Source organism: Hyperolius riggenbachi, chromosome 5, assembly GCF_040937935.1.
Source record: "Hyperolius riggenbachi isolate aHypRig1 chromosome 5, aHypRig1.pri, whole genome shotgun sequence".
Classification (NCBI taxonomy): domain Eukaryota; kingdom Metazoa; phylum Chordata; class Amphibia; order Anura; family Hyperoliidae; genus Hyperolius; species Hyperolius riggenbachi.
The window spans coordinates 264202566-264214130 of NC_090650.1; the positions used below are offsets into that span (position 1 = coordinate 264202566).

Below are 11565 nucleotides of genomic sequence, written 5' to 3' on the forward strand. Positions count from 1 at the left end.
GCCTGGCACCAGCCTGGCACCTCTGTCCAGAGGTGCCAGGCTGCTATTGGACCTATAGCTGTGTGATACTCCATTTTTTTATTGCCTGATGAAGCGGGATTGTGCCCGTGAAACGCGTTGCAGTTTTATCTAGGAGTATGTGAATAAATTATCTCAACCTCAAGAGATAGCATCGTGTCTGTTTTGGTGTGGCTGGTCCACCACTGCCACCTGAATGTTTTAAACTTTTTAGCATATTTTATCCTTTTGGCGCCTCTGTACATCCTGATTCCAGGTAAAGTAGTTAGTGGTGGGCAGAAATTACGCCTATACATAATTACGCATCGTAATAGTAATGCGAAATTTGCTGGTGAAGCATAACACATTTCACATGTAATAACACAGTGTTCCCCAACTTTGTCCTCAAGGCCAACCAACAGTGCATGTTTTGTGGAATGCACAGAGGTAGTTAATCAGCTCTGCTGAGACACTAATTACCTCACCTGTGAATGTTTGTGGTTTCCTGCAAAACATGTACTGTTGGTGGGCCTTGAGGACAGGGTTGGGGAACTCTGTAATTGTCCTGTCCTCACTACCACGTGTACCCCTGGGGCGTGTATGGAGCTTAGCAGGCAGATAAACACCCTCCTACTACTCAATAAATTGAGACCAGGTATGATCTGTAGCTTTAATGAGCTGAAGTAAGTTGGTGTGAAACTGTGAACAAATAACAGAAATGATGCAATAAGTACATGAACTGCATATAAACATATCACATATCAGCATACAGTAGATAGACTAGTGCACACAGCAACATGGCTGCATGGATAGCTGACTAGGCCTCACTATACAGTTGAACTACTAACTAGCTGCCTACACAGAAATAACACACAATACATGTCTACAGCTAGTACTAGTCATGCAGATTCATAGAAAACAGTAAGAAAGAATGCCTTACCGGCTATGCAGCCTTTAGTGGAAGCACGGAGAAGATTCCTCAGCAGAGAGCATGTGAAAATGGCAGCTTCTAGAAGGCTACTCCCTTCTTGTCTGGTGCATGAGGTCACAGAGGAGGAGGAGTAACAGAAAGGCTGAACTTAACTGAGAACAATGTAATGCAGTGGTCAATAGGTGGCGCTGTCCTACCTCATTCTAACACAGGATAAATCCTGTATGGATTAGCACCCATTTTAATGAAAGATGTCTGCAAGACATGACACTCCCCGTCTGGTATCAACAGATACCACCATCATTCAGTAGGGGATAATAGGAGAATGAGTTCACACACTGGTCTGAGAAACAACTTGGTCTCTTGCTGTCTGCAGACCTTTACTTCTACTTTGCGGACATTTCCGTCCTCACTTGGAAACGTCTTGGTGACAAGTCCTAGAGGCCACTCATTTCTCTGCAATTGGCAGTCCTTTAGAAGTACAACATCTCCGGGTTTCAGGTTGGGCCTTGCAGTCTGCCACTTGTTCCGTGGTTGCAAAGTAGAGATGTATTGTTTCTTCCATCTGTCCCAGAATGTGTCAGCAAGGCACTGCACTTGTTTCCATTGACGTTTGTACATGTCTTTAGTGCTGAACTCACCAGGAGGAGGACTCACTTTCCCAGTCTTTTGGGTAAGGAGGGTTGCAGGAGTGAGAAGAAATGGTTCTTCTGGATCACTAAGAACTGGAGTCAGAGGTCTAGCATTGATGATAGCTGTGACTTCAGCCATGAAGGTTACCAGGCTCTCGTGAGTGAGTCTTGCAGTTCCTGCTTGTAGAAAGATGGAATCCAAGATTCTTCGGGCTATGCCGATCATCCTTTCCCAAGCTCCACCCATGTGAGAGGAGTGAGGTGGGTTGAAAGTCCAAGTGCAGTCCTGATCACTCAGGTATCTTTCCACAGCCTTGGCATCAATATTGGAAGAGATCTGTAGTTCTTTAGCAGCTCCAATGAAATTGGTGCCTCTGTCAGATCGAATGTGCTTCACAGGACCTCTGATTGCAATAAAACGTCTAAGGGCGTTGATAAAGCTTGAAGTATCCATAGATTCAATGACTTCAATGTGAACAGCTCTGATGGTCATACAGGTGAATATGACTGCCCAGCGTTTACTGTTTGCTTGACCGCCTCTAGTTTGACGTGCTGTGACGGACCAAGGCCCAAATACGTCAAGTCCAACATTGGTGAAAGGAGGATCCATACTGAGTCTATCAGCAGGCAGATTAGCCATCTTCTGTGTTTGTAGCATACCACGAAGTTTACGGCATGTGATGCAACTGAAGATGATGCTACTCACACATCTCTTTGCCCCAACTATCCACAATCCAGCAGTATGTAAAGCTCCTTCTGTAAACAGTCTTCCTTGGTGCTTGACTTGGATGTGGTAGTGTTGTACAATCAATCTTGTAACATGATGATGACCGGGAATTATCAGAGGATTCCTTTCATCAGGCTCTAGACTTGCTTGCTTAAGACGACCTCCTACTCTCAGGAGACCGTATTTGTCAAGGAATGGGTCAAGTTTCTTTAAAGAGCTGTCTTTAGGGATAGACTTGCTGTTAGTGATACAGGCAATCTCTTTGGTGTAGATTTCCTGCTGTACAGTGCGAATGATGAAGTTCTTGGAGTGTTGGAGTTCTGCTATGGTGTATACCTCTTGACAGTGGTGCCAACCTTTACACTTCTTAGCATCATTCGAATTGGTTCTTTGAAAAGATCGGGCTATGTGAGCTAGACAGGTAATGGCTCTAACAAGTGATTTCCAGGTAGAGAATCTCTTGAAGCGATGAGATTCAAAGGACTTGAAGAGTGTCACTGTGTGAAGTGCAGACACTTGTGGACGGATCTCAGTGTCTGAGTCTTCATCCACTAGTTCAAACATGTTGTTCTGGTGAACTGCTGGAGTGGAATTACACAAGAATGCAGGACCTGTGAACCAAGTTGTATTTTTGAGATGACTTGCTGCAACAGCTCTTGTAGCGTGGTCCGCAGGATTGTTGTCAGTGGACACATAATGCCACTGTTCTGGACTGGTGGATTTCCTAATCCGCAGCACCCTGTTGTTGACATAAACATAGAATCGTCTGGACTCGTTGTTGATGTAGCCTAAGACTACTTTGCTGTCTGTGTAGAATTCAGCCTTTTTAAGGTCAATGTCAATCTCAGATGTGATTAGCTCAGCCATTTCAACAGCTAGGACTGCTGCACAAAGTTCAAGTCTGGGTATCGTGTGCTCAGGCTGTGGTGCAAGTTTTGCTTTGCCCATAACAAAGCCAATGTGGCATTGTCCTTTAATGTCTATGGTTCTAAGATAAGCGACAGCAGATATGGCTTTAACTGAAGCATCAGAAAAGACACAAAGTGTATGATCTTGGACATCTGTAGATGGCACAGGAGCATATGTGCGTGCAACTTTAAGGCTAGACAGAGCTGCTAGAGAGTTTCTCCATTCCACCCACAGATTCTTCTTGTCAGGAGGCAATGGAACATCCCAGTCAGTAGTTTCACGGGTTAAATCTCTGAGCAAGGCCTTACCCTGGATAGTGACAGGAGCCGCAAATCCCAAAGGGTCATATAGGCTGTTGATTGCAGATAGGACACCTCTGCGAGTAAAAGGTTTTTCTTCCTTGCTAACTTGAAAGGTGAAGGTGTCAGATTTTAAGTCCCAGAGAAGTCCAAGGCTACGTTGGACTGGTAAAGTTTCTGACCCCAGATCCAAGTCCCTTAGGTCATTAGAATGATCTTCAGAAGGGAAGGCTTCCATAACTTCTTTGCTGTTTGAAGCAATCTTGTGAAGTCTCAAGTTGGAGCAGGCAAGCATGTCTTGGGCTCTTTTGAGGAGACTGATTGCAGAGTCATTAGAAGGTAATGATTTCAAACAGTCATCTACATAGAAGTCTCTTTCTACAAACTGTCTTGTGTCCAACCCATATTCTCTCTCTCCTTCTTGAGCAGAACGTCTGAGTCCATATATAGCAACTGCAGGTGAGGGGCTGTTCCCAAAGATGTGCACTCTCATGCGATACTCTATGATGTCCTTTGAAGGATCATTGTCTTTAAACCAGAGGAATCTGAGGAAGTTTCTATCCTTCTCCTTAACAAGGAAGCAATGAAACATCTGTTGGATGTCGGCAATCAGAGCGACAGTGTCCTTGCGGAAACAGAGAAGTACCCCCAGTAGCTTGTTATTCAGGTCAGGGCCTGTCAGCAGCACATCGTTTAGGGAGATGCCTTCAAATTTGGCGCTAGAGTCAAACACTACTCTGATCTGACCTGGCTTCTTTGGATGATATACTCCAAAAATTGGCAGGTACCAGCATTCTTCAGGACCTTTAAGGGGTGGGGCAATCTCTGCATGATTGTTCTCAAATATTTTCTGCATGAAAGAAAAGAAGTGTTCTCTCATTTCTGGCTTTCTTTGGAAGTTACGTCTGAGAGAAGAGAAACGTTTAAGCACTTGTACTTTGTTGTTAGGTAGGCGTCTTCTCTGAGTTCTGAAAGGAAGGGGTGCAACCCAACTGTTAGTGCTGTCCTTCACAAAGTCTCGTTCCATTATTTCCAAGAACTGCTTGTCTTCAATAGATAATGCTACCCGATTATCATCTTTTGACCTCTGGAAGACTCTGCATCCTAAGTGGTCTTGGTCACTGTCACAGGCATCATTGTCACTAGAGACATCTGTGAAGGGACAAGGTAGATGGGAGGCACATGGTAGCTCCTTTATGAGAAAGTTGTTGACACATGGTTGGAAAAGTGAGGGGCGCCCACTTGCTAGTGTGCTTGTGAACATACTATGAACTGTATCTGGCTTGTGCACACGCCCTAGGCAGACCTCACCTATTATGACCCATCCTAGGTCTAGCTTCTGAGCATAAGGAGCATCATGGGAACCATCTATTTGTTTTCTCACTTTATGGATTCGTAGGATATCCCTCCCGAGTAGCAAGATTATCTTAGCCTGTGGATCAAGTTCTGGGATCAGGTGGGCTATACGCTTCAAGTGTGCATGATGTAATGCGACATCTGGAGTAGGAATTTCAGATCTATGATCAGGAATCTGGTTGCACTCTATTAGAGTTGGTAAGGGCAAGCAGATGCTTCCATCTATAGCTTCGATCTGGAAGCCAGATGCTCTTCTCCCCGCCGTCTCCACAATTCCTGCACAAGTCCTTAGTGAGTATGGAGAGCTGGGGCCTTTAACATTGAATATATCAAAGAAGGTTGGGTGGGCTAGAGACCCATTGCTTTGATCATCTAGAATGGCATACATTTTGACTGCTTTGTCCCTTTGTTCTGCTGGGTAGACTCGGACTAGACACATTTTGGAGCAGGATCTTCCACCTGTGGTTCCTTTGCAGACCTCTGTGCACTGTGGAGTGACCTCTAATGTAACTGTAGGAGTGTCACCCTCCTCCCCGCCATGCTCGGTTGTGCTGTGAGTATGTTGTAAAGTCCATGGAGCTGGTCCAGGATGTAGTGCTGTGTTGTGATCTGTGCTATCACATTCTTTACAATTTTCACTAACCTTGCAGTTCTTGGCAAAGTAAATGGTGGATGAGCAGCACTTGTAACAGATGCTATTCTCTTTAAGAAAGGCTTTACGTTCCTCAATGGGTTTCTCTCTAAAGCCTCTACATTTCAGCAGAGAATGTGGCCTTCGGTGTATAGGACACTGCTTACCAGGGTCTCTAACTTTATTTGCTGCATGAGGGGAGGCAGCAAACCTGTGGGGAGAGTCTGGGGAAGACAGTTCAGTCTTGTGAACTGCCACTAAAGCTTTGTGTGAAGGCAGACCTGGAACAGAAGTACATGTTAGTGCAAAATCAAAACTAGGATCATTTCTTATCTTAGCCTGATCATGTATAAAGTCTACAAACACAGAAAATGGAGGAAATGAAACATGGTGTTTTTTCTTATAGTTAGAACCACATTTAACCCACTCATTTTGTAAGCCAGGGGTTAACTTTTGTACTATGAGGTTAACACCTCTGGCAGTGTCAAAATATGCAAGTCCTGACAGATCTCCTTCAGATTTGGCTACCTGAAGTTCCATTAACAAGTCACTAAGTTCCCTGAGTTTCTGCAAGCCTTTGGAAGCTATTTTAGGGAAATCTTCTATCCTTTTAAACAAAGAGTTTTCTATAGCCTCCACTGAACCATAACATTCATCAAGTCTGTCCCAAACCATTTTTAGTCCAGCTGCTGGGTTTCTTATGTTAATGGACCTGATTCTTTTTACATGCTCAGCAGATGCAGTCCCTAGCCACTTAGCTAAGAGGTCCATCTCCTCACTAGGGGACAGTTCAACATCTTTAATTGTGTTCTTAAAGGAGGACCGCCAGGCCCTATAACTCTCAGGGTGATCATCAAACTTCACAAGTCCCTTGGCAACCAGCTCACGCCGTGTGAGGAACTTAACAATGTCCATGCTGGTTTGAGCAGGAGCAGGGAAAGATGGTGGTGTGTTGCCATAGTGAGAAAGTGGTGTGTAATCATACCTGTCAGTAGTCTCTCGTTTTGGTTGAAATGTCTCATACCTATTTGGCGTGTAAGGAGAAGTTCCTGGAACGTTATGTGCCGGTTGAAGTTCCGGACGTGGTGACAGGTGCTCTGGAATCAGTTCATTTTCTATATTGACTTCTGGCTTGCTGGCTGGAGACTTATTCTGGTTTTCTGTCTGGGCTGTGAATTGAGTTTGATGAGATCTGTCGATGAGGTCCCGTTGAGCATCTTCCATTGACAGGAAAGAGTCGATCATTCTGGAATGTCGATGGACATAATCTGAAGTGCGCTGCAGGGGATCCTGATGGGCGAGATCAAGGCTGGCTGGCCTGCTGTGTCTTTTGTCGTCTGGGTGGATGAGTGCTTCTAAGGCTTCTGCTTTGGCAATAGCTGCAGCAGCTTCCCTCTGTGCTGAGAGCTTCTCTAGTGCTGCTTGCTGTTTTGCCCTTTCAGTTTCAAGTGTCGCTTGTTGCAGCTTTAGCTGCATCTCTTGCTCTGCGAAGGCAGCACGTGCTTTTGCAGCTTCAGCTTCTGCGCGGGCAATGGCGGCCGCATTGCTGACTGACGAGGATCTTGTAGAGCGACTGACTTTAGACCTTGTCTTGTAAGAAGAAGTTTGGCTTTCTGACATGATGCTGCTGTTAAGGATCTTGACTGTGTAGAGACTGCTGCGTACTGATATGCACGTAGCTGCGTGGTAGTATAGCTGTCTCTGTAGTCAGTATCTTATTTTCCACTCACTGGGTAGCAGCGTTTCACTGGCTGAGAAGCTAGCCGGTCTGGTTCCACTCGCGGGTAGCAGCCGTTTCACTGGCTGAGAAGCTAGCCGGTCTGGTTCCACTCGCGGGTAGCAGCCGTTTCACTGTCCTGTCCTCACTACCACGTGTACCCCTGGGGCGTGTATGGAGCTTAGCAGGCAGATAAACACCCTCCTACTACTCAATAAATTGAGACCAGGTATGATCTGTAGCTTTAATGAGCTGAAGTAAGTTGGTGTGAAACTGTGAACAAATAACAGAAATGATGCAATAAGTACATGAACTGCATATAAACATATCACATATCAGCATACAGTAGATAGACTAGTGCACACAGCAACATGGCTGCATGGATAGCTGACTAGGCCTCACTATACAGTTGAACTACTAACTAGCTGCCTACACAGAAATAACACACAATACATGTCTACAGCTAGTACTAGTCATGCAGATTCATAGAAAACAGTAAGAAAGAATGCCTTACCGGCTATGCAGCCTTTAGTGGAAGCACGGAGAAGATTCCTCAGCAGAGAGCATGTGAAAATGGCAGCTTCTAGAAGGCTACTCCCTTCTTGTCTGGTGCATGAGGTCACAGAGGAGGAGGAGTAACAGAAAGGCTGAACTTAACTGAGAACAATGTAATGCAGTGGTCAATAGGTGGCGCTGTCCTACCTCATTCTAACACAGGATAAATCCTGTATGGATTAGCACCCATTTTAATGAAAGATGTCTGCAAGACATGACAGTAATAACAAACTGTCATTACGCAGAATCGCATAATTTACCTGTAAATTTGCTCTCAAATGATTTTATTCATACGAATGGATTTTTTGTGCATGTACAGTATACTGGCTGATGAACGCAAACTTTTTTTTTTACTTACGAAACCTTTTTAGCATTTAACATTTAAATAATAGCCACGCATGTGCAGTATACTGGCTGGTGAATGCGTTTTTTTTCGCATACGAACCGATTTTTCACATTGAATATTTAACTAATAGCCACGCATGAGCAGAACACTTGCAAATAGATATGAATATTTTTATGCATTGAATGTGAATTATGTGTAATTGATTAATTACAGCCGTAATTACGATTAACAAACCTAGTGTGCTGTACGTAACGTAATAGAAATTATGCATTGCATAACTGTGAAAAATTAAACAAAATTTTGCGTAATCATAACTGACTCATTATGAGCACCGCTAAAATTAGTAAGGAATCAAAGCAATTCAAGTTCGCTGTAGCATAGCAAATAGTGAATATTCAACCAGTGATGTGAATCTCAGCCTCTAGTCTGCAGGAACACCATCACAGACTTGTTTAGGTTTAGTCATGTACATGAGAAGAGAATTCAATAAAAATATACTTTTCCACGGAACAAAACTGATTAAGTTATAAAGGTCCTGGTTTAATCATAAGAACATGTATATTTCACCTTTTTAATTTTATCTGGTTTCTTTGGAGGATGACTTTGGAGCTTGAAAGCCAGTGTGCTAGAATGACTTTATTAGCAAATGACCTGCTTTTTGGCATAGCATAGAGGAGTAGTATACTCGTGCATGAATAAAGGGCACAAGAAAATTTGAGCGCCTAATTTTGGCTGGTAGAATATCGATACAAATTACAGATATTCTACATTTATAAAGTGTAAATTATTGTAGTAAAATATTGGAAACTAATACTGATATTTTACTACAATTTACTACAATTTAACCTAACACTAGTCTCACACAGAACCTTCCCTTACTGATGTCTAACCTTACTCATCCCCCCAACAACTACTATCCTTAACCATCCCCTCCATGCTGAAACCGAAAGAACACCCCATTCCATGCCTAACCTTAACCGTCCTCCCACCTAACCATTAAAATTACCTCCTCCACACCTAACCTTAACCTAACCTCCATGCCTAACCCTTAAAGACATCTCCCTCCATACCTAATTTTAACCGACCCCCACCACCAGTCTGCTGCAATTACAAGAATGTTAGGGCACTGCTATAGGCTCCATTATAAATAGTGACTATAGTGTGAAATTTGTTATTTGCTATTTATTGGGGGCCCAAATTTCACACTATAACTGCCATTTATAATGGCACTTATGGTGGCGCCCAAGTTTCTTACAATAGTTGGCACAAAAATGTCCCGCTTCGTAGTATACAACCCTAAAAAATATGGCCTCTTTCAGCTTTTTTCAGACCATTACAGCTTTTCTGCTTGAGCATCTGATTTGTCATTCTTGAATATATAAAGAAAATGTGTTCTTTTAGCAAATGTTTACCACTGATGTCAATCGCTTTCAGAAGGAGGTTTGCTAATGAGAAGGTGAATTACATGGTAGCCAGTGGTTATAACTAATTACTTAATGTGCTTAGGTTTCATGGTTAAGTATCATCAAGGTCATTGTAAGGGGCCCTAGAGGCATCCATTGGAACGGAACCATGGTTCAAGCACCACAAATCCCAGACAATGAGAAAGGTGAAAGATAGATTATTTTCTTCTTAGTTTCATGTTCTCTCTCTCTCTCTCTCTCTCTCTCTCTCTCTCTCTGATTTCTTTTATCTATTTACTATACCTGAGCTTAGAATTAATTCAATGATCTAGCCAAGCTAGGGCTGTATTCATGGGCATAACAATAGGGGATGCAGCCCCTGCTCTCGCCCATCATTGAATAATGCGTATGCAGGCATCGAACAGCGGCAGATAAATACCTTCCTTGCGTTCCAGGGCAGATGTTTCTCCCTCTAGTGTCTGACGCTACTACCTGTTCATACAGGAAGTCGCGTCAGAAGCTAGAGAATGAGGAACGTCAGTGGAAAGCAAGGAAGGTATGTATCTGCCACTGCCCACCACCTGCATATGCACTATTCAATGCTGGAGGGGAGCGCAGAGGGGAGAGCCCTAGGTGGACGAGGGGAGGGGGACCGCCCCACCGACATGCTACCAAGCTCTCCCCTCATGCTGCCACCCCTCCAGCCCCCAAAAATGGCCCTGAGCGTGCCCGGGGGGAGGGGGAGGGGGGTCCGCTCAGAATTTCTGCAGGGGGGCCCGGCTATTCCCCTGAGGATTGGAAAAGTTGCTATCCACAAGGAGCACACAGCAATTTTACCATTACTTGCACTGACTACATAGCATGTGTTTTGCAATTAGTATGAACCAAAGCACCTAGGTAACCTGAGAGTTGCTAGAGTAACGCATCCTACATGTAATCTAATGCACTTTACCCTAGCAACCCTCATATTACCTGGGAAACATGGGTTTCCCTAATTGCACCTTCACTGCATAATCTGCGTAAGTAATAGTAAAACTCTTGACCATTTCTATTGCAGCTTAAAATATGGCCCATGGTTCAAAAAGACTTGCAAGGTAAGCTTACAGTCCTAATGGATATGCAAGAATTAATTTACAAAAAAACAAAGAAAATCCTATAGTCATCTTCCAGCATTAAAGGAATATTAAAGTATGGTGATCCCTAGGTTCCATTTGTCTTCTGGAGCACATATTTTACCCTATGGTGCAGCATGACATGACCTCATTGTTAAATGCAGCCTTTAAAGGGACCCTGAACTGTTGTAAAATCAAAATTTGCACTTACCTGGGGCTTCCTCCAGCCCACCATAGCGCACGAGGTCACCACTGTCCTCCTGGTTACTCTCCCAGTTCCGTAGAATAACGGAGCCACCAGCTTAGCTGGGAGAGGAACCAGGAGGACTCCGGCTATGGTGGGCTGGAGGAAGCCCCAGGTAAGTGCAAATTATGATTTTACAACCAGGTCAGGGTCCCTTAAAAGAGAAACAGTGACCAAGAATGTAACTTCCCAATCAGTAGCTGATACCCTCTTTTACATGAGAAATCTATTCCTTTTCACAAACGGATCAGCAGGGGGCTCTGTATGGCTGATATTGTGGTGAAACCCCTCCCACAAGAAACTCTGAGGACCATGGTTCTGGCAGTTTCCTGCCTGTGAGCATTTTGGGATCTCCTTCCACTAACATTACCTGCCAGCAGTAAAAATGTCACCATGTGATAAATGTCAGAATGTAAATCAGGGAGAGGAAAGATTTGACAATGGGCAAACACTGACTAAATCATTTATATATAATTATTGTAAAAATGAAGCACTTTTTTATTACATTATTTACACTGGAGTTGCTTTTTAAATAATAAGTGTAATAATAAGTGTATTTTGTATCCTTGCACTAAATATTAGTAACATCTTTACCTGTAGAAAGGAACATTGGGTATTTCTCAGCCCATGGCCTGTAGCTCATCTGTGCTTGTTGCTTGAAATGTAAAGATAGAGTGAAATAAAGAAATAAGCTCAGCATATATCA

General features: G+C 43.6%; 1 protein-coding gene across 1 annotated transcript; it reads right to left on the minus strand.

The window, feature by feature from the left end:
- Positions 1–598: 598 nt before the first annotated feature.
- Positions 599–7102, minus strand: LOC137519385 (uncharacterized). The gene is made up of 2 exons (XM_068238339.1): positions 938–7102; positions 599–696 (listed from the first exon to the last, which is right to left on the minus strand). Exon 1 carries the CDS (start codon positions 7100–7102, stop codon positions 1229–1231), a length of 5874 nt encoding a protein of 1957 aa, XP_068094440.1. The 3' UTR covers positions 599–696; positions 938–1228.
- Positions 7103–11565: the final 4463 nt, after the last annotated feature.